The 23,327-nt window shown below is 36.9% G+C and overlaps 1 protein-coding gene across 2 annotated transcripts; it reads right to left on the minus strand.

Annotated features, from left to right (window-relative positions):
- Nucleotides 1-114: 114 nt before the first annotated feature.
- itgb6 (integrin, beta 6) lies at nucleotides 115-22,502 on the minus strand. Of its 2 annotated transcripts, none has more exons than XM_056252770.1 (17): nucleotides 22,350-22,502; nucleotides 17,924-17,993; nucleotides 16,861-16,940; nucleotides 15,295-15,493; nucleotides 14,793-15,039; nucleotides 14,400-14,565; nucleotides 14,133-14,294; nucleotides 12,813-12,908; nucleotides 12,368-12,457; nucleotides 7,090-7,224; nucleotides 6,448-6,713; nucleotides 6,221-6,372; nucleotides 5,081-5,303; nucleotides 3,857-3,951; nucleotides 1,048-1,164; nucleotides 752-918; nucleotides 115-616 (listed from the first exon to the last, which is right to left on the minus strand). In XM_056252770.1, the coding sequence occupies exons 2-17, from the start codon at nucleotides 17,976-17,978 to the stop codon at nucleotides 527-529; spliced, it is 2,340 nt and encodes a 779-aa protein (XP_056108745.1). In that variant the 5' UTR covers nucleotides 17,979-17,993; nucleotides 22,350-22,502; the 3' UTR covers nucleotides 115-526. The 2 variants fall into 2 exon arrangements, with proteins under 2 accessions (XP_056108745.1, XP_056108746.1); XM_056252771.1 differs by lacking the exon at nucleotides 22,350-22,502 and adding an exon at nucleotides 18,081-18,151.
- Between the last annotated feature and the right edge of the window lie 825 nt (nucleotides 22,503-23,327).

The following is a 23,327-nucleotide window of genomic DNA, read 5'->3' on the forward strand; positions in this document are numbered from 1 at the left end:
TAACTTTTTGGATCACATTGCAGCAAGTTGGCCTTGTAAAAAATACATTTAGAGAGAAATAATGTGAGACTCAATATGGAAAACCATCTAATATATTACAAAACACAAACAGACTTTTTACATTTGATCCTGCAAAATCATAATGAATTAATAAATCTAATTACAAAAGGCTCAGCCTCAACTAACCAATCACAAACAATGGTCACAAACACTACATAAAAAACATTTCGCTACAACAACCGCAAGAAACGCTAAATGTAAAACAAGAAGATCCAGTGTTGCCCAGATTTAACAGTACCTTTACCACCTTTAGCAGCACAACACATTGTTCAAAATTATTTACATTTTTTAAAATAAATTCACTGCCAGTAATTGACAATCCTGCCCCCACTTTACAAGCACACAATTGCACACACACAGTGTCCCACTTGTACAGTACAAGAATATAAATTAAAAAAACAGCATTCGCTCCTGGTAAATAGAAGCCTACATTCTGTGTTTCAACACACAAAGTTGGTCAGTAGCCCTAAGAAATATCACTCTTCTGCTGCCCTGTGCTTTTGTAGGTCACATTTTTAAATGTTGATGTCGAGCTCCTGAAAAGAGGATTTGTGCCCTAGAATAAAAGATAGACAAAAGCACATTACATAAAAGCAAATTGGGCCATTAACACATTAAAATGAATGGAAATTGCAGTGAAATGTAGTAAACATGTTGGAATAGGGAAAAACTCTCGATAATGCTATCATACCGACTGCCATTTTGCTTTCGCCTTCTCTGCCTCAAACTTGGCAACCTCTTTCCGATCATGGACAGAAACAAAAAACTTCCAGATCACAAGGAGTGTAATGCCAACGACGAGGACAGACATGCACACGCCCAGAGCGATCAATGGTGCGTTCGGTGGCTCAGGGCAGGCTGTAGGATAATTATAGACACACATTATTTTAAATATGATTGTAACTATATTCTTCTGTATAATGCCGCAATGTATAAGTTAAACTGTATATGTTCATGTATTAAAAAAATTAAATGTTTTAATCTCACCGTAAAGCTTGGGGTTGTAAATGATGCTGCCGTGATCGCTGTCCATCAAGCTGAAAGACAGTAGGCAGCTGTCCTCGTTCTGTAAGGTGCAAAATGCTGCCCGACTTTCCTCAAAATCTAGAAAAATAAATAAATAAAATAATTATCAAAAAAATTGACACAATATTGTATTAACCCTCACCCTCAGGGGTTGGCGGCGCGATCACTTGCATTTTTCCTGATAACGGTGAAAAGAACTTAAAATACTCATAGAGACAGTCATAGAGTCATAGAGACATGCAGTTATACATCATTCAAAACTGTAAATGGTCTATTGTGTATCACAGAGCTCCCAACTCTCACGCATTGGTCGTGAGACACACGCATTTGATTGGTTTCACACGCTCACACGCCACACCCCCGATTTCTCACGCTGAAGTGTCAACCTGGTCGGTCAAATGCCGGTGTTGTGCCTAATTTCGACCCCCTGCCAAATTATTACCCCCCTCGTTGAAGTCAGTACCTGATTGCCTAATCCCAACCCCGCCCCTAATCCTCCCCCCTCCCCCACAACTAATCCTAAACCTACCAATGCTAGGGGGGTAATAATTTGGCGGGGGTCGAAATTCGGCACAACACCGGGAAGATGAGTTTATCTATATCTACCTGTTGAGCCACTCGTGATCAACTAGTTATGCCGCAAATTAGTTAATATATCCCGGAATCTAGAGCGAGCGCACACGCGAGACAGAGATTGTGCTCCAAACCGCGTAGCGCGCGCGCTAGGGAAAGCGAGCGAGAGACCTTGCGTGTGCACGCATCTCCACCCCCCCCCCCCCCCTTTTCAAAAAACGCGTTTCAAAAAATGAACCGAAACTCAGCGAATACTTGCCACACAGACATGAGAGATATGTCTTTAGAAAGCTTGATGTCTACTTTTAAATAAAGTCATTCATATCGAAAACAAATAGGCCTATTCTCTGTTTATGTAATCCGTATGAAGCCAACGAGAGGTCCAGTTTTGCACGCCTCTGCTCATTATTTTTAATGTGGCCACACCCACAAGCTACGCAAGCTATTCACACGGTGAGACACGCGAACCTGTAAACGTCCCCATTACCTCCATAAACAAACCATCAAGCTTCATCAGGTTCTTCTACTTTTCATCGAGTTAGAATAATATATAATACTCGCTTTGAGGAATAAGCCTTTAATTTACCTCAGAAGAAGAAGAACGCGATGCGTGGCTTGATCCAACGGAGGATACCATCAGTAAATCTTACTTACTTATTTATTCTTCTTACATTAGTCAGCGTGTTATTGTTACATAAACTTGTACACATTTTACTAGTTGAACTATTGCCAGACTGAAATGTGTGAAATAAGACCAACAAAATTTAGGATTATTCAAAAGAAAAGAAAAAGGTTTGAATTAATAATCTTTAATTCGTGTAAAATAAGTTGCTCCAGCTTTGGAAAAAGCATTATTTTTCTGATGACATCACCAAGCCCTCTTATGTTGAAACCCAGCCTCTCCAACCACCTGTCCTATAAGAGCCGCATTTCACAATCCAATCAACTACTGATAAAATTAAATCTGTACTACATTTTGTTCTCAAAAATAGTTATTCGTCACTCCACAAATATTCGTTCACCACCCTTACGAAAATTAACCATGGTTTATTATAGTAAGTAGTAACCACAGTTTTTTGGCAGATTGAGTACCATTTGTATAACCACAGTTTTACAAAAAATATCATGGTTAAACTATGGTTAGTGTAATAAAACCATGGTTAATTTGTAGCATGGTTGAACTATAATAACATGTTTTTTGGTTTTATTTGTAGTAAAACCATGGTTCATTTTCGTAAGGGCAGTGTCATGCATGCATGATATTACATGCATGAAGTACAACATGTCCCTGGATCAACATCTTTGTTGAACCTGGAACAACATTCCAATCAACTAATCAGATTTGAGGCACCAGTTTACAGTTTATGTCAAGTTTAGGCTTACAACCAGAGTTAGGTGCTCCTACATCAGTGTTTTTACCTATCATTATTAGATATTAGGGATAAGTTATGGGTAGGGTTAGGTTATCCCTTAACCTAACCCTACCCATACTGTAACTTATCCCTAATATCTGAGAGAAATGATAGGTAAAAACTTGACATAGGTTAGGACTATGTTTTCAGACAGGAATGTTGTTCAAGGATCAACAAAATATCCAGGAACTTGTCATACTTGGCAAAATGGCGGTGACCATGATATTACCCCATTCAAACCTCATTTTGTTCCCTTAATCTCTTTCCTTTGTTCCTCTTGTGTCTTTATCAAAGACAGACAGCGTTTTGTGACTTTTCATCGTCTTAGGGTCAGAGGCCGTATAGAGCCAGCCAGCCTCCACAATACCAGCTGGCTTGTGATCTCAGGGTTCATATAATAGACTGATCTTGTATAGACACTTGAAGGGTCTTGAAACTCAATGGGCCCCAACAATAGGCTCTCCACACAACAAGCTAAGTAGCGTGTTTTCCTTTGTAGTGTCAAGAGGGATGATCTAAACTAAGAATGGCTGCTTTTTATGTGCGTGCATGAGTATATCAAGACAGATTTTGAAAGAAAACAGTGTTTAAGTATTATAAATGTGTCTGTATGAGTTAAAATACATGAATATGCAGGTTTGGAGTAACATGGGGGTGCTTTTTTAGCTATACTGTACCTTTAAAAGAGGTGTAAAGTAAAATATTTGCCTAATAAACAACTACCTTACTGAACATGTGAGCACTGATAAAAGAACACTGCAGAGAACCAAACAATGGATTCTGACCTGTGGAATTGCTGACAGTGGCATGCAGGGAGTTGCACTTCACGGCGCACTCGTCCGACGGGTCTTTAGCTTTGAGGTAACACTCCACACAAGACCTGTGGGACACATAATGACAACATTAACCTGTCGACCTCACAGAGAGTTTGTCTCTAGAGGAAGCTTAGTTTTGTATTCGTTGTGAGTTCATTCTCTCTCTATCTCTCTATCACAGAGTCAAATGACCCACAGGGTGACCGGACCTTTAGTGGGAAGGAAATGCAATCCCACAGAGCTGCCACATGCCTTTTGCTGCTCATATATGCCCTCTGGATATGAGTGAACAAGAGGAAGACTCACACAAACACACAGGCATGAGAAAAACACAGAGGAAGAGCCTGGTCAGGTGAAGACATGGGGTGCGATGTCAATCAAAGAAATCAATTCATGTTAGTTTTTATTGGGTTAAATTATGTATTGTTTCACATTGTATGACAGTTGCAAAAATTGTATTATTAGTTAGGTAGTTTATTTCTTATATGTATTATATATATTAGAGAGAGAGAGAGAGAGAGAGAGCTTTATTTGATGTACTAAAATACTAAAATATCTCAAACATATTTATGTTTAACTAAGACATTTTTTTTAAACTTACTGTATTAAAATGAGAAGAAACAACAAAATTACTAAAACTTCAACTAAAATGAAAATAAAAATGGAAAATATAAAAATAAAATCTAATTCAAAATATGAATAAAACTACAATAGAATCTGAATGACTGAACAATACTACAATAACACTGGCCCCAGAGCATGAGAGCCGACAGAATAAAAAGTGATAAGAAGCAAATGTTCTAAAATAATGTTCTAAAATTTGAAACAAATGTTCTAAAATAATTATTGTTCTCAAATTTGGAACAAATGTTCTAAAATAATTATTGTTCTCAAATTTGGAACAAATGTTCTAAAATAATTATTGTTCTAAAATAAATAAACATATTTAATACACATTTATTTAAATAATACACACACACACTTAAGATAAACAAATCTCACAATTCTAAAAACATTTTTTTAATTATTTGTGGGGAAAAAATAGTTTCAGAATCATTTCTTGAACTGTTGATCACAAAAATTAGACAGCCCGCAATGATTCAAACCAGGCTGTAGTCAAAACAAATGCCTTTGAATGCTTCATATTGATTTTGAAAGTCAGATTCTGTCACAGATAAATGTGCATGTCTTTACCTGGGTAAGTTACAGATATCTTCACAGGTTGGGCACCTTTCACAGCGCTCTCCTGAGGCTCCGGGAACGGTGCACTCGCACTTCCCACACACACACTTGCCCCGTCCGCTGCAGATGGACCCATCCGCTGATGTGCACATGTTGGTGCTGGTGCTGCAGTTACAGAACTCCCCCATCCAACCGCTGTGACACACACACTCGCCACAGTCACATTCCCCGTGACCTACACAAACAGCACGAACGATGGGAAAAAATATACAAAATATTTCTATCATGTTTTCCACAAAAATATTCAGAACTAAACTATTACATTGTTTAAATTAATACATTTTTAGCTAACTGTGTACATTTCTGAAATATATAACTTAGACAGTCACCTCTGATAACAGATCACTCTAAATTGTAATGTAGACGCATGCATTTTCTGTAAAGCTTCTTTGAAACGATATATATTGTGAAAAGCGCTATACAAATAAATGTGAATTGAATTTTTTTTATTGAATAGAACAACTGTTTTCACCATTGTTAATAAGAATTTTTCCTTGATCACCAAATAATGAATTCTGAATGATCATGTGACACTAAAGATTGCAGAAAAGGCTTTCCCATTATAGGAATAAATTACATTTTAAAACATAATAAAATATATATATATATATTATTAATATTATTATAGAGTAATTTTACATTGTAATAATTTCACAATATTACAGTTTTATCAAATAAATGCAGTCTTGGTGAGCATTGTGTGTGATTGTGTACATAGTTGCCATAAATACTTAACTAATAAATAAGTTTTGTCAGACCAGTCAGATATGGTGATTAATTATTCAAATCTTTTTATAATTTATCACATTAAATGATTGTGATGATTATCACACTAAATTGACAGCCATAAAATAAAAATAAATAAACTCGCATTGCACATTTGCATGGATATAAATATAAACATGGGATGGCCCAAACTAAACCCTTCCGCCCGCGTCCTCCCGGGCACAGCAACTGTTTTGGCAGTTATCAGTGTGTTATTCTTTCATCAACATTCCACAGGGTGAGAGCAGATCAAATATCCCTCCCACTGCGTCAGCGCTTTCTTTTCCTCCCCTCAAATTTGATCACAGTGTTACGATGTGTTCTGACCTCCGCAAAGCTCTCCTCTGAACCTCAGGCAGGAGAAGTCGTCACACTCGCAGTACGCCCCATACACGCGGCCGAAATCGGACGGGTGACACGCGCACTGTCCGCAGAAACACTCGCCCTGGCCGCTGCACATCTCCGCACCTTCATATGCCCTGCCACACACATAAACATACGTTAAACTGTGTCTGCGTGCCTCGCGGGAAACACTCCATGACGCTCGTTCTCACCTGCAGTCACTGACTTGGTCTTGGCCCTCTGTGCACTCACACTTCGGCCCCACAAAGCCCGGATCACACACACAGGCTCCGCACTCCAGCGCCCCGTGCCCTCGGCTGCAGTGGTTGCTGTTCGCCTCGGGGGTTTGATGGCAGTCACACACACACTGGGACTCCAGTTCGATCTCCAGGGTATCTTGGAAACCCACCGGCCGCAAGTAAAACAGCCGTGGGCCAGCAAGACAGCCTTTTAACTCGACCATAACGTTAAAAGATACCTGAGTGAAGAAAAAAAATCAGTTTTGTTTAAAATTTCTTTGAGAAAATGTATAGAAGTCAAATACAGGACATATTTATCAACGTTTCAAGCTAATATTTTCTAAACGTGTCCAACTTGTTTGCAGAGGTTTGTTTGTAACTGTCAAATCGTTAACAAAACTGTTATGTACACAAAACAATGAGAGCAAAGACCTTTCTAAACTAAAATAATAGTATATTCATGGGATTATATATCATACTTAAGCATAACATACTTGTTATTTCGTCAACAACAGATGCAGGACACAGGACAGGTTTTTTTTTTTTGTTGCTTCAGTCCTGTTTTAACCTACTAGGGCAGTATTATTGTAAGCAAATAAAGAATAAAGAACTGACCACATCACCAGCTTTGACATTGGAGCAGTTTTTATGTCCGGGGATGATGGTCCCGTCCTGACAGAGTGCCGTGAAGGAAAGCTGCAGACCCTCAGTGTTGCCCAGAACCTCCAGATCGATCTCCGACCTCAGTTCCTGTCAATCAAAAAACAGACACATAAACTCCTTTAATGTGTGAAGTGTGTCATTTTCTCGGTGTTATAAAAACTTGAGCCGGTCATTACTGCAAAATAAACCCAGTCTTAAAGCAAAAACGCAAACAATAACAATAACAAAAAGCAAACAAACAGCCAAAACAACAAAAAACATTTTTGAGTTCAAATACATTTCATTTGTAAGATCACAGTAGAGTGATATGAGAGACGTTCAACTAGCACAGCTTTGAAATTATGTTTAGTGGTCATTTTATAATGCTGTATTTGATAATAATCAAGTATTTCATAGAGCTGGGTAATAAAGAAAACAAAATATCAAAACTGTGAGTCAGCCAATCAGCTTCAAGGACTCAAACCAATGTTATATGACTGACACTATTGGATTGAGAACTGACCTGAGCAGGACGATGACATCACTGTTTTCTCCAGAACAGCCTTTTAGATTAAATTAACTAATTTAATAATTGATGATCTTTACAACAGAACTGAATCAACACTGACTGAACTGACTTCAGCTGAACAATGACATCGCTTTCTTTTAGAGCTGCTTTACAGTCAAAATCAGTGGCGTAACTATCGGTAAGCAGGGTACGCGGTTGCTTACGGGCCCGGACCAATCAGGGGCCCGCTCTACTGGAAGATATTGATTGACAGCCGGGGCCCCCTATCGCATATTACTACTTTTAGTTTGATCGCATTTTACTTTATCACGATTTTGTTTTAAATAAATAATGACAACAACATATTTTACAGATCATTAAATACATGTGTGAAACGAACAATCATGGATTTTGGTGTAATTTGTTTTGAGCTGGGACTGGGGAATCCCCAGGTCGGCTGTTTAACGTTACACGCGCGCGCCACTTCATGCGTTTTCTCAGATCGGATAGCTACTGATTTATCAAAACGATTCCATTTACAGCTGGTCACATAAATGTGTTTTTGCAAAACAGATATAAATCCGATGTTCAATTTTCGCGCTATATGCAGATTTAATAGAGTTCACGTCACCGAAAGCAACAGATAAGCTGCATTTTATTGATCATCAGCTAAAATTTCTAAATCGAAGACCGCAATTAGAGAGAGCGGCAACAGTATTGGTAAGATCATTTCGTTTCTTTACTTTTAATGAAGATGATTGTGTGTTAAGCGAGCGTCTGCGACTTACTTTCACTTTGATTTGCGATAGTTTGTGCATTGGCTTGATAGATGCTCATCTGCGGTGATGCGTGTTGTTGCAGAAGCGTCGTCATATCTGACTATGACATATAACGTTAGCCTATAACACGCTCTCACACGTTTATTTTTTTTAGCATTTTTAGAGGAGTAAAATTGACATATGTGGTTTCAACAACCAGATGCATTTACACTTGTCCAGTGTCGTCTGGAATGCGGCCCAGACCACCTCCTGAAGTGGTTTGAGCGATCGGATTCAAATCCGTCTCGAATGCGTTTCGAAGGGAATTTACACCTTCTTTTCACGATCGGATAGCTATACGATCACAGAAAAAGCATGAAGTGGCCAGGTGTAAACAGTTCCTTGCGTATTGCATGCAAAAGCCTACTCGTGGACATTGCGTCATCACGTGTTGTAGTAGGGGGCCCGCCTTGATAATCCGAGTAGCCCCAGAGTGCAGTCTGGACGATGGGGCGGGGCGACACTTTTGGGCGGGGCGACACGTGTCGCTCCGCCCACACCTGATTTTATTGGCTTATAATACAGCACTCTTATTGGCGTAGATGCTTAAGGCATGAGCATGCGCATTCCATTATGTATGAGTCTATGGTAGGAGTTTATGGATGATCTACGACGCTGTTTGGCCATAGCCTACTACAGAAATATTAAGTTATAACCATGGCGATTTCCTATTTCAGTAACGATCAATTGGATAATGTTTTGATGAATTTACGAATCAAGTTAGATGAAGTTCCTGTCAAAATGTATTCGTATAGCGCTCAATTCACATCGTTTCAAAGCAGCTTTACAAAAAGTAATATTGTAAGCTTTATAGGCTATAATATTGAGCAGTTTTAGGGCTAGGCGATATCACGAAATAGCCTATGTTGCTGATGATACACTGTTTGAGATTTAGCCTAGATACTATTGTATTTATTAATTTACCCTGGAGATAAAGTCAGTGCCACTTTTAGTGAGCAATGATCATGACGGCATGAAATTACTGGCATAGAAGGAGAGATAATTTCTATAGGCTGATTTAGGCTAGACAATATTTTTCCGCATTTCATGCAGGGCTCCGGAATTTTACATCATTCGTAAATGCTTCTTCGTTTTTCCATTAGGATCAGTGAATAAACACAAACTCGGGATTTTACACAAATGATGATAACATGTATTTCAGTAAAACATTGTATAAATCCAAAAGTGTGTTTTATTTTATTTTAAAGCAAAACCACGGTGACAAATAAGACAATGATAGGCTACCAAAATAGCATACAAGCCCTGGCCATTGGGGTTTGTGCGTAGGCTACAAAAGGAATAAAAACCGTGCACTGCTGAAATGTGAAGAAAAAAAAAATATATTTATTTACTAAAACAGATTTATTATGTCGATCTAGGCTATAGCAAATATTATTATTTATGTGCTCAAGAGCGTATTTAAGCAATATGCCTACATGTTCATATCACTTCTCTGCTGGGTATTTTATTTATTTTATTAAAGGCCTTATAATTGCACAGATTTACAGCAGTGTTTTTTTTTATGGTTATGCAGCTAGCCTATATGTGAGTGTTAATATTTAAAACCATTTTTATCCCGTAGCCTATACTACGCATATTAAAACATGGACACGTAATGCGGGGGTGGATAAATAAATTATAGGATTTTTATAATGTCGCAGTCACAGATAGTTGTAGCTAGCCTACATGTTAACCAGTTGACACTTATTAGAAAACATGAATCTTTTAAAACTATAACATAGGGCTTTACAGAACCATATATAGGCCCTCATTTTATTAACAGGTAAACAACAACGAAACATGAGTTTGCCATTAAACATTTTATTTTGCACTTTGTAGCCTACCAAATAATGCACGTTACATCGTTACACAATAATGCAAATAACATCTCGTTAAAAAATGAAACAAAAACGGTTGTGCTTTAAAAATTAAAATCAGCTGCTATTAGGCTACATTCTTACAGTGAATTATCATCATTTGCGTAAAATCCCGAGTTTGTGCTGATCCACCGATCATGATAGAAGTATAAAGAAGCCAAGTGAATGACGCGCTATAATGTAAAACATCTCACTGAAGTAGGCCTACAGGTGCTGTGTCACCAAGCGTTCGTTTTTAAACAATAACTTAATCTATTCTGTGTCTTAAGTACAATAAAACAGCAATAGATCTTAACTAAAATTACCATGGTAAACCGATAAGATAGCCATACGATTAAAGTATTTAATAGTTCTTTAATACGCCAAATCATTCATAAAATCGTACTTAAAGGAATGCGCATGCTCAGACCTGAATCGTCTACACCAATAAGATTGCGGTATTATAAACCAATAAAATTGGGGGTGGGCGGAGCGACACGTGTCGCCCTGCCCAAAAGTGTCGCCCCGCCCCATCGTCCAGACTGCACTCTGGGGTACTACGATAATCCTGCATAAGGGCCCGGTGTTGGCTCGTTACGCCACTGGTCAAAATGAACTATGTCATTGAATCATTTTCCTGTTATCACTGTGAAGCTGCTTTGAATCAATCTGTTTAAAGCGCTAAAAATAAAGGTGACTTGACTTGACCCATCTAAGTATGCAATGTACTCAGCTGGAGTCATCATGTGTCTGAATGACTCACGTGTCGAGTCAGCAATACGAGCACACCAGGTGCCAACTCGTCCAGAGCATTTTTAGATGGTCAACTTCAAGTCAAATAGTCTATTCTATGATTTTGACTGGGGTTTATAGACTTCACACTTCAATTAATAATACACCACCATATAGTGCACCTGTGTCAGGTCAGTGGGATGCGCAGCACTCAGGTGGGTTTTAGAGGGTTCTGATGAAGATTAGAGTTCAGGCAGAGGAAAGAGAGAGTGGGGGATGGAGAAACGGAGATGAAGAGATCAAACAACAGCCAGAGAACGAGTGCAGACACGCTCTGTGAACACGGCGATTCTCAAGAAAATGAGCAGAGGGGGTTAAAGGGAGGGGAAATGTTGAACAGATAAGACATGTCAGCATAAAAACATAAACTATTCTCTCATACTCAATGATCATATGGTAATTTATTTAACTTCCTGCAAATCATCATGAATAATTTGGTTTCTGTTTTATTTTTATATTTTTACTCAATGACTAACAGACATGGACAACATGCCTATTTTTAATTTGAAACAATATTTTTAGCTCTTTTTTTTTTGGTTGGTGATGGTAGGGGTGAATATTATTATAAATTATTATTAAAATAATTTTTACTTAAAATTCTAAATAGCTTGATTCTAAAGGTGTTTAGTGCTGGGCAACCATTAATCACGATTAATCATGTACACAATTTGTGTTTACATAATAATATATAATATATATGTATACAAATACAAATACACACATATACATGTATATATTTAAGAAATATTTTCATGTATATACTGTATTTATTTATCATTTCTATTATATATAAATCTAAATATTTTATATATAAATAAAAAATATCTTAAATATATACATGCATGCGTGTGTATATATATATACAAAATAATTATATACACAGTACACACACATATATTATATAAACATAAAATTTTATTTTAGATTTTAAAACGTTAATATATATTTGTATATTAATGTATACAATGTATCAATGTATATTTTTTTGGATTCTTTCAAAAAATAATTTTACAACAAATAAATTTACTTTTAATTTGCAATATCTCACAGCAAGAATTCCAACATTTTTGCTGGAAAAAGATGCCATTTTTAACCCTAATCTACGTCAGCCTGCTAGATAACATTTCAGGATTCGCCAAACATTCAAAACATAAACAAACAAGTTTGCAAAGCATAAAACCACGTACGTGATCATTAAATGAACGTTGGCCTAATATGGCAGGTGACACCATCAACCGTCCAGAAAGACTTGTGAAGACTAAAAGGGATTCATTTACCTTATATGAGGTCATGATGAGTTCCAGAATGTTTCTTGAATCAGATGCCAACACCCCCACAGTAGCACCAGGAATCAGACTAGCATAATTCTGTCAGAAATGCAGAAGAAAGTGGTTAAACATAGACTCCAAACTCCTGGAGAACAGCCAAAGAATTTAAGATGTGGGAGATCGATAAGGAGAAAGGGAGGGGAGAAGAAAGCAAAAAGAGAATTCAGAATACATTAAATATTTGTGTTGCGAGAGGTCGGTCTGGGTGATGTGATAAAGACTGTGTTTGAACATGTTATAGGAGAACTGAATACACTGGTGATTCATGCAGTGTATTCACATACTGATATATCTCATCACAGGTCCTCTCAGGTTCCTCGTGCACAGAAAAACACATACCTGTTTGTTTGCCTCACTGTGGGCTAATATGAAAAGTCCCTTACTCTTTTCTCACCTCATAATTCTGTCTCTGTTCATCAGTCACAGCGAATATAAGGAGGATATTGTTTTCAACCAGTTTGTCCACAAGCTGCCCTAATGTTGGATACTCCTGAATATACAGGACAAAAGCAACAAAAACAAGACACTCAGTCACACAACAACAAATTCACAAAAAACAAACAAAAAAATTATTCAATTAATTTGTTTAAAAAACAATATTTCATTATTTTTGTTAAAACGAGAACTCAAAATTGCAGTTTGTAAAGGAATATTCCAGGTTAAATACAAATTAAGTTCTGAAAATGATGACTTTTCTATTATCTTATCTATTTGAACTATTACTGTAAATGCTTTTACAAAAATATGATCGTTTCTGTTTTGAAAACCTTTTTGGACAACTTCCCCCATAAGCTACTATTGTAAGCAAGTAGTTGATGAATAAAATGTTTTTTTTTTTTTTTTTTTCCTTCCTTAGAGCTTTTCACTATTTTAATTACATTTTTGCCTTAATTTTTTAAGTAACTAAAACAGAAACAAGAATAACTTCAAGCAGCTTTACAAAATACAAAAAAATTATATTATAGTGTATTTGATATGATATGATATGATATGATATGATATGATATATGATATATCATATGATATTATATGATATTATATGATATTATATTAGGCTATATTGTATTATATAATATTATATTAAATTATATTAAATTCAATTATGTTATATTCAATTATGTTATATTCAATTATATTATATTATATTATATTATATTATATTATATTATATTATATTATATTATATTATATTATATTATATTATATTATATTATTATATATTTTTAAGAATGAATATTCCATGAATGCATTCATTTAATGACTAGGCCTACCACAAATAAAATCTGCAATAAAAATGATAAATAAAAATGATTTAAAAAAAAATTAATAAGAATCAGAAAGATGGTTTTTACAAAAGTATATATTACGTGTCACACCGCAGGAAACAACTTCCCAAAAGTAGTTCCCGTCAGCTACCAAAATGAATATTATTGTAAACGCATACCTGTAAACATATTAATTTTCCTTTTAGAAACTGAAGAATCAAAATGATTCACTATTTTTTATCTCGCATGGTGTCGATTGTTCAGCCGATGAAATACTGACAATATGCGCTTCCAGAAACTACATCTATCCCTCACAGCCTCTTATTTATTTGTATCTGATGAAAAATGACTATAGAGTTTCATTTCTATTTATTGTAACCCGGAATAGTCCTTTAAGGGATCCAAATTTCCCAATTACTCAGGAACTGAAGCTGCAGACTTCACCTTACCAGGTGGGCAGTCATTGAATACTCATTATTGCCATCCAGGTGACACTCTCCGTCATTGGGGACCACGATGCCGGACATTTTGCTATCCATCCCAAAATGAGAATCAGCATCGCTCACGAACACCAACAGCTTCATGGAATCGTTCCGCCAGCCAATCCTGTCCTGAGGTGGGATGGACATTTCCAGGAAGTTGGAACAAAATGGCATCCCTCCATAAAAGCAAAAACTGAGTATGCATTTCAAGGGCGTCTTTGGAAAACGACTCACCCCACACACCGCCGCTTGCATGATGGCGTCGAAACCGCACTCTGGCACGTCAATGTTCGCAGATACCCGTTGCTTGGAGATGATCTCATTAAACTTGTCAGTGCTGCTTGTTAAAGACAGGAGGTGTCTGTATCCGAATGTGGGGAGACATTCAAAATCAACACTCCTGCGAAAGACAAAAGCGATAAAAGTGGGTTGCTATTGTCTTAAACAGTTCATCATTCACTTCTAAATGGAAGATGATGTAACGCACTGGTCATAAATATGATTGGTTGAAATTAAATCACACATTCCCCCCACTGATGTCCCAGCGGCTGTCACGATTCATCTTACTATGCGTTTATACTGGCCGACCCTTTAGATCTGGCTGCGGTGGTGTATTATGGGAAATACCTGCAGGGATTGGCCAGCTCCTCGCGCGTTATCTTGATGAAAGGCAGAACTGGTTTCTCCACAAAGGAGCCGAATCCTAGTCTGAATTTGCTGGTAAGGTTAGCCATCTCTTTTGAGAGAGTCGAACCCAAGTCTTTGATCATTTTCAGATCATCAATCATAGACGCCGACAGGTCCATCAAGTAATAGATGTCCACCGGATGGTCCTCCGGTTGCTGGACTCGAATCTGAAAGGTCTGCTGACTTCCTGTGGAAGAGAAGTGACAAATAAAGCTCAAAGTTCCAATTGCACATTCTAAGATTCCAGTGTGGTACAAATGTTTTCCAGGTCAGAGCGTGGTTCAGTGCCCACTCTAACCAGTAGACTTTATTTAGTTTGTCTACAGATTGTTTTCGGGTCTCTGAATGACTAGATCTTACCATCAGGGGAAGTACCTCGACAGCTGTGGGTAGAGAGAGACGTTTCTTTGATTTTCAAAATCTGTGTCACCCATTTTTATACCTGGTCTAAGCTGGAGGCGCATCTTCTGAGGCGCGATGTATGAAACATTGGTGTGGCCGGTGCGCTTTCCTAACCCTTGATCCTTCAGCACTTTGACATTCGTGACGGGAAACTCCACAAAATCGCCGGAGCATCCCTTCTGTTGAAGAGCCTCCGTTGTGTCGCATCTCTCGTCGATTGAGAAAAAGTCGGTGAAATTCTAGATAAACAGTTTGAACTATTATCAGTAGTAATGCTTTACAGTGTTGCATAGTGACATAATTAACCAAAATAGAAATAAGAATCATTTCACGCAGCTTTACAATTAATATAATATAATATTACAGTGATTTGATTATTTGTAAATAAAACAAAGATTATTAAAGTACGTTTTGCAAGAATATTTACTTCAAAATTTCATGTTTCATTTAATATGTTACTTGCCACTTTTTTGTAATGAATTGTAAAATTCACTGTATTATCCATTTTAATGGAATTTCGTTTTTGGCCCCCTGCAAGTGTTACAACATACACATATTCTACATCTTATTCACACATAAAACACATTAAATCCATAATAGAAAAAAACAAACGGTCCCACTTTATATTAAGTGGCTTTAACTACTACGTATGTACCAACTTTGAAATTAATAATTTGATACAATGGACTTATTGTGTACATACATGTTTTTACCTTGTACTTTACAATACCTGCATGTAATTACAGCTGTAATTAATTTATGTAATTACATTTGTAATTACACTGTTGACCCTTACACCTTAACCCGCCCTTAAACCGACCCATACCACCACACCTGTCCCTAACCTTACCCGTATCACATCTCAATAGCAGCAAAAGTGTTTTACAATACAACATCCACACAATAAGTACATTGTACTTATTTTTCGATGTAAGTACATTAAAGCCACTTAATATAAAGTGCTTAATATAAACCAAACAAAAGTCCCACTTTATATTAAGTGGCTTTAACTACTATGTACCAACTTTGAAATTAATAATTGAATACAATTAATTAAATAATAGTTCAACTGAGAATGGTATAAAATATTTTTTACAATTTTTTTTTAAATCCCTAGAAATTCATTAAAAAAAGGACGTGAAGAAACATTTACTGCCATTTTTGCTATATTATATTATATTATATTGTATAAGTATATTATATTATTAGAATATATATATATATATATATATATATATATATATATATTCTCTCTTTTTTTTTGAACTATCCTTTAAAAAAAGAGTCTGCGCACTGCATTCTGATTTTTAGAGCAAAAAGTTGCTGCCTTCAATTTTTTAAGTACAATCAACTTAGTTGGATGTTTAAGTCATTTCAACTTAAAATAACATTAAACTGACCTGAAAAATTAATCATGTATAACTTATAATTTTTTTGGTGGAAAATTGCTTAACTTATTTTGATGAGTTCAAGCAATGTAAAAACATATGTTGTCATAATTTATTGATCATATAATTTTTTCAGCGAATAGGATTTACTTTTAAACAATTTTCACTATAAATTCACAAATAGTTCCAAAGTGGTTCTGATGGGAGTGCTGTGTTACCTGTAGTGTGCACCATGCGCACTGCGGCCCCAGCTGCAGACACTCGTCACAGGACACAGCGCTGAATTGAGAACACGTCCCTGCACACAAGTGCACAGTGGTTTGTGGAAGCGGTTCGCTTGTTTCTCACGCAACATCAAAACCATAGAAAGTCAGCTGATATTTCTACTCTCTGCCCAAAAAAGTATTCTGAGCAACAAAGTACACTTAAAAGTATAAAAAATATTGTTAAATCAAGTTTTTTGTTTTGCTTCACTTGCAAGAACACATCATATTTCTACTTTTCTATTACAATATATACTGTTTTTGTTTTTAAAGTGAAACCAACTAAGATAGCAGGTGAGTTGGATCGACACATGTTGTGAGTGCAGAAAAACACTTAAAAAATGGGTTTGGGGTTCACCTCCCAGGATGCACTAGGGACGGGGTTAGGGTAAATAAGTATGGTAGCATATTTTTACTGTTTAACTTTATTTTTCTTTTTTTTTACATTATTGCTGTTGTCATGTTTATTAACTTGTTGTCTTGTGATTTGTTTGTTCCTCTATTAAAATCATCAGTTGAGTGTTATCCTTGTCGTATTTCATACCAAGTTGTAATATGTGACATCTTGGGTGGTTTATATCTTGAGAGCCTTCAGGTGAGTATTTACATAATTATGTCACTGTAAGTCAACAAGAACCCTGACATTATTCTCATGGAAACACATCTTTATAAGAAGCACATTATATCGAACAATTTAAATGCAAATGAGGGAAACAATCTACTTATCTCTTTTAAAATGACAGACTTTAGATTTACATATATCTAGGTAATTGTAACATTAATGCAGATTTTTTTTTAAAAAAACATATTTTTTTTAAATAAAATATTTTTTAAATTAAATGTGAGTAGGCTAATGCACGTAAAAAATTAAAATAAAGTTAGTTCTAAATGATTCATATTTTAAATTCATATTTTCATATTTTTAAAGCCGGAATTAGGCTGAACGAAGAGCGAAACTGCACGTATAGACTGTACTTTATGTGTGTGTGTGATTGATAAAAAATGTGTTCAGTCTTACCTCCGACAGTCCCGAGCCAGAAGTGAAGGACAAGGTAGAGTGAAACAATCCCCATTAGTCCTCACGGTTTCTGATCACAGGAGAAAAAATACAGTTCATATTCTCACACAAACAAACGCGGGATTCGGTCATATAGCGCGAGCAGGTCTGAGCTCACCTGGACAGACAGACTCAGCGCGTGCGCTTACCTGCCCAACCTTTATATGCACTTCCGTGCAAGTGAGAACACAACAGGTAAGCACTCTCTCTCAAGTGCATATTTCACACAAATACTTGTGTCACAGCACAGCAGCCTCTCTAACGCACTTAACATCGCGTTTATGAGTAAGACATAGATTGACAAGGCTTTTTTTACAAGAGTAGACTGAGAACTACACTCTATCATTTTGTCGTAAGATATTTTATTCAGCGATAAAATTCGGACGATGTTCTACCTTTTTTCATAGTCTAGAAATGATCAAGTTTGTTTAATATATTAGATGTGTTAGTGTGACACTTTCTATGGTAGGCTGTGATGTGACGTTTTCTGCTCAGATGTCTTTCTCACTTCTGCAAACACGGTTTAATGTGGTAGAAGTTGCGACATTGAGAGTGAATTGTTCGTCATAAGTAAAATGTCCATGCTATTGTAGGCTATTAGATAAAATATTGTTTCAAAAATGAACATTAAAAGTATTTAGATACTCTCTGGTTGTAAAATATCGGTATATGGTCATATAATGAACTGCACATTGTTAATTGGACTCCTGTGTGAACTTGAGGGGAACTGACTGACTTCCTACATTCACTAAACTCACTCTGGGACTAGTTAAATATTAAATGTTAAATGCGACTAAGAAAGTTAAAGCTATTTGTGAGAAAAGATGCAGCCACTTGATTTATATATTGTTATGAAATCCAAATACTATAGGCTACAATATAGGATATGTAAATAAGCTTTCAAAGCATTGTGTGAATTATTCACTGACTTTCAATTTACTCAACTTTTATAAAACATTATTAAAAAAAACAGCATAGTCTGTTGACTTTGGTCTTGACCCACCTGTCTTGTTGTGCACAGTTAGCTAACCGCTAATCTTAAAGGCATTTTTTTTTAAAACACTGAAGTTTCTGAGATATTATTTAGAGTATGCTGACTAACATGTAATCTAATTTTGTGGTTATTGAAATGTTTGAAAATGCTGTTGAAATGTATAAATGTCAACTTGAATTATGAAAACGTACATGCTAACTGTAGTCTTGATTTCCTTTAGGGGTGTTTGAGCTTTAATTAGGGGAATGAAGCCCCATAATTCACACCCTTACTGAGTCCAATTAAATCAATGGAGGCCCCTGAGTAACTATACTGGTTGTGATTCCTGTTTGACTATCTTGTCAGGCATCAGATCACAAGGGCTTCACCGATTCCTTTTGGCAGTCGCCCATTTGCACATTAAATATCACCTGCCAACTTTAAAAATGAATGATTTCTGGTCACATCGTCTCTGCATATAGCAGTCAGTGTGAACTACACATAAACGTTTATCTTTTCTTTCATTGTTTAGTTGATACAATATATAATTATACAGTATTTATCTCCACACTCATCAGTTAAATGTAATTAAGACTGACAACAAGACTAAAGCAAACATAGAGGTTAACCTCAGGCTATGACCTTGCAATGAATCATGCCTTATCAGCACATTACTTTAGATATCAAACATCTGCTCAATCCCATCACTGACCTCAATCATAATGTGGATTACTTATGAAAACACCCCTAAATATGACTTTCGTAAACACGTATTTTGGGAATCAATTCCATTGATATCTTGTTTTCTGCAGTGCACTCTCATTGACTATTATGTGTATTGCCGTATATATCCATAGGGAACAGCCTGATTCTTCAACAAAGCCTGTGGGAATCCCCATGGCCTTGACTGATATTAATATTTGTTAAGTGTGGTTGTATGTGACACATTCCACAAAACAGGTGTGTGTGTGTGTGTGTGTGTGTGTGTGTGTGTGTGTGTGTGTGTGTGTGTGTGTGTGTGTGTGTGTGTGTGTGTGTGTGTGTGTGTGTGTGTGTGTGTGTGTGTGTGTGTGTGTGTGTGTGTGTGTGTGTGTGTGTGTGTGTGCGCGCGTGTGCGAGCCACGCCTGGCTGTGAAGAGCCGTGACTCAGACTCTGTCTGAGACCACAGAGAGTACAGACATATAGATAAAACCAAGTCAATGTTTAACTGATCAGGTAATACAAAATGACCGCAGGTCATTGTTTTCATATTTCAAAAGAATGACAGAATGTAATGATTAACATCTGACTGTAAAATTGTTGGGATGGCCACCAGTGGGAATGAGTGGATGAGGCCTTGGAATAGATTTTACAGTTACAGTACAGTATACAATAGATGGAATAACGTATTGTTTTCATTTACAAGCATAACTCAAGATCAGTGTGTGACCACATTGAAATATTGTAGTTCAGATGTTGCTCATTCACAGCCTCCGACTTAATAGACTTGGTAATGTATCATTTCAAAGTGTCAACTCTGTTCCTTCTAAAATTCCTTGGCAAATCCAAGCACAGTTTGAGACATTGTTGTGATGTCTTCTGAAATTCTAGAAGAGACGTGAGATTACTGGGGACTTTTTTACTTTGGAGCAAAGTTTGAGAAGCACCAGATTGAACCTCATTTACTCTCAATTTAATCGAATTGCTACAACTGAAATGATTTCAAGTTTCACAGATCACATTTGTGATTTTTCTTTCCTGAAGTGTGTATTTGGTTAATCACTTCCATTTAGAACAATGGGACAATTAGAACAATAGAAAAAAAATTGGAATTCCATTTCAAATGAAACTTAAAAGTAAGAAAGGAGATGTAGCCATTAATGGATGGAAGAGGAGCGAGAGAGATACAGATGTCGAGACACTGGATAACTGCAGTAAAGACCATAAATCAAACCTTTTCAATTCAAACTGTTCCTCTTCTCTTTTGTCCTATCCTGTCCTATCATATCCTATCCTATATGCCATCCTATCCTATCCTATCCTATCCTATCCTATCCTATCCTACAGTATTGTAATACTTGCATCCGTACTTTGACTCAAGCCCATCTTGGGTGTGTTCACACTTGGCAGGTTTGGTTCGATTAAAACGAACTCTGGTGCGATTGCTCTGTTAATGCGGTTCATTTGAATAAGTGTGAACGCTGGCATCCGAACCCTGGTGCGCACCAAACAAGCGGATTGAGAACCCTGAAAAAATGGATCTCACTCCACTTTCAAATGAACTTGGGTGTAATTTGACTGACATATGAAGGCGACACGGACCAAAGACATGTAAACAAACAAAAAACAGGACATCAGGTCACAAGAATGCTCAAGCATACCTGTTTTTTCTCATCATAGTCGTGATGTTGCCCATCATAGTTCAGGCATCAGAACCGCGTCTCCTCGCAGCAGATCTTCATTTGTGTGTTTTGACTCCTTTACACATTTTACAAGCTCTTCATAAGTTGTCAGCTCTATCATATACCATCATATGTAGGCACATGCAGCAAGCACATTTAGCCCAGCACACAGCATTGTTTTAGATGTTCAACAAGGCCCGTCACAAAATATCCATCATAAAAGCCTCTTTTTTGTCTTAAGGTTCGGTTTTAAAAATGACAGTGTGATCGCTAAGGGGACCAGGAACAAATGTATAATTTTTTTATTTTATTTTTTTGTTCCAGACCAAAAGAACCAAGAGAACCAAACTACAATTGTGAACACACCCTAATACCATATTTTTATGACTATTCAAGACCAGGCCAGGAATGCATCTGAAAAAAAAAAATGGTCTTGGACTTGAAACGGACCTGAATCTGGTCTTGTCTGAACTCAAGTACTACAACACTCCTATCCCATCCCATCCCATCCCATCCTATCCTATATCCCATCCTATCCTGTCTTATCCTATCATATATCCAATCCTATCCTGTTATATATCCAATCCTATTCTATCTCATCATATATCCCTTCCTATATTATCCAAATCTTGTCCTATCCTATCACCCCATCCCATATTATCCAAATCTTGTCCTATCCCAACCCATCCTAACCTATCATATATCCCATCATATCATAAATATATATCCCATTCTATCCTATCATATCCTGTCCTACCCTATCATATTGTATATCCCTTCCTGTCCCATCCCATCCCATCCTATTGCATCTACTCTATCCTATCATATCCTATCCTACAGATACTGTCCTATCAGATATAATTCTATCCAAATCTATGATATCCTGCATATATTAGTCTTACATTTGACATTGGCTGTATGTGTGTGTGTGGTTTTTTAACTAACCTTTTAACCTGCCCAAGAGTTATATAAACTTGAACCTTTTCTCCTTCTTTTTTTTCATTTTGGATGTATTAGAATGGAGTAACTCACCCCTGGAGGCCTCGGCAGCTAGCATGCTGTCCTCTCTCTCAATACCAAAACCACAGCAGCAAGTGGGATAGAGCGATACCGGAGCGTGTGAATGTCTATCCGGCTGGAAGTGTGAGTCGGAAGCAATAGTACGCTGAAACTATCACAGTGGTTTTATGGAGCATGACGCCTGCGCTCCCTTCTTCTCTCTCACACACACACTTTTCTGCATGAATGACGGCAGCAACTGCAGGACTACACACACACACACACACACACACACACACACACAGCATGAAGCTTCTTCATTAGTAGAAGAGAGAGAGAGAGAGAGAGAGAGAGAGAGAGAGAGAGAGAGAGAGAGAGAGAGAGAGAGAGAGAGAGAGAGAGAGAGAGAGAGAGAGAGAGAGAGAGAGAGAGAGAGAGAGAGAGAGAGAGAGAGAGAGAGAGAGAGAGAGAGAGACTGACAGGCCAAATGGGCATGTGTGACTGTGGATTTTGTTGAATGTGTGTGTGCACAGCATAGGTCAATGGGTTTTTTTCTGTTGTCTGTCAGACAGCGAAACTGATTCTGTGGCAAGTAAAATTCACCATCAGTGTCAGGTGCTTTTTTTTTTGTTTAGTAACAGGTCTTGGCATGTCCACTATGTGTGAATATGCGCGTGTCCGTTTTTTTCTACTTTGGGAAATCAATGTTAAATAGAATATTTATTCCAGAGAATTTTGTCCCACAAAAATTAATCGACTCCTCAGCCAAGATACTAAATTACATATTAATAAAAACTTTTTAAAAAGAAAGGTTTCTGTGAGGGTTAAGAGATTGAAAAACATCATCAGCTCAGTATAAAAACAACTGAAGTCAGTAGAAAGTCCCCACAATGATAGAAAGGCAAACGCGCGTGTGTGTGTGTGTGTGTGTGTGCTGCAGTCACACTCACCGGAAATGAATGCCACAGATACACTCATTCTTCCTCACTGAAATATTAATGGAACACAGTG

Source organism: Rhinichthys klamathensis, unplaced genomic scaffold, assembly GCF_029890125.1.
Source record: "Rhinichthys klamathensis goyatoka isolate OS25496 unplaced genomic scaffold, OSU_Roscu_1.1 h1tg000098l_1, whole genome shotgun sequence".
NCBI classification, from domain to species: Eukaryota; Metazoa; Chordata; class Actinopteri; order Cypriniformes; family Leuciscidae; genus Rhinichthys; species Rhinichthys klamathensis.

Excerpts from the sequence above, each read along its gene's own strand:
- itgb6 (XM_056252770.1), bottom strand. The coding sequence starts at position 17,978 with ATGGGGATTGTTTCACTCTACCTTGTCCTTCACTTCTGGCTCGGGACT. Across the intron at positions 12,458-12,812 it reads AACAGAGACAGAATTATGAG|AATTATGCTAGTCTGATTCC; the intron begins GTGAGAAAAGAG and ends CATTTCTGACAG. Across the intron at positions 1,165-3,856 it reads CACTGTCAGCAATTCCACAG|ATTTTGAGGAAAGTCGGGCA; the intron begins GTCAGAATCCAT and ends TTATTTTTCTAG.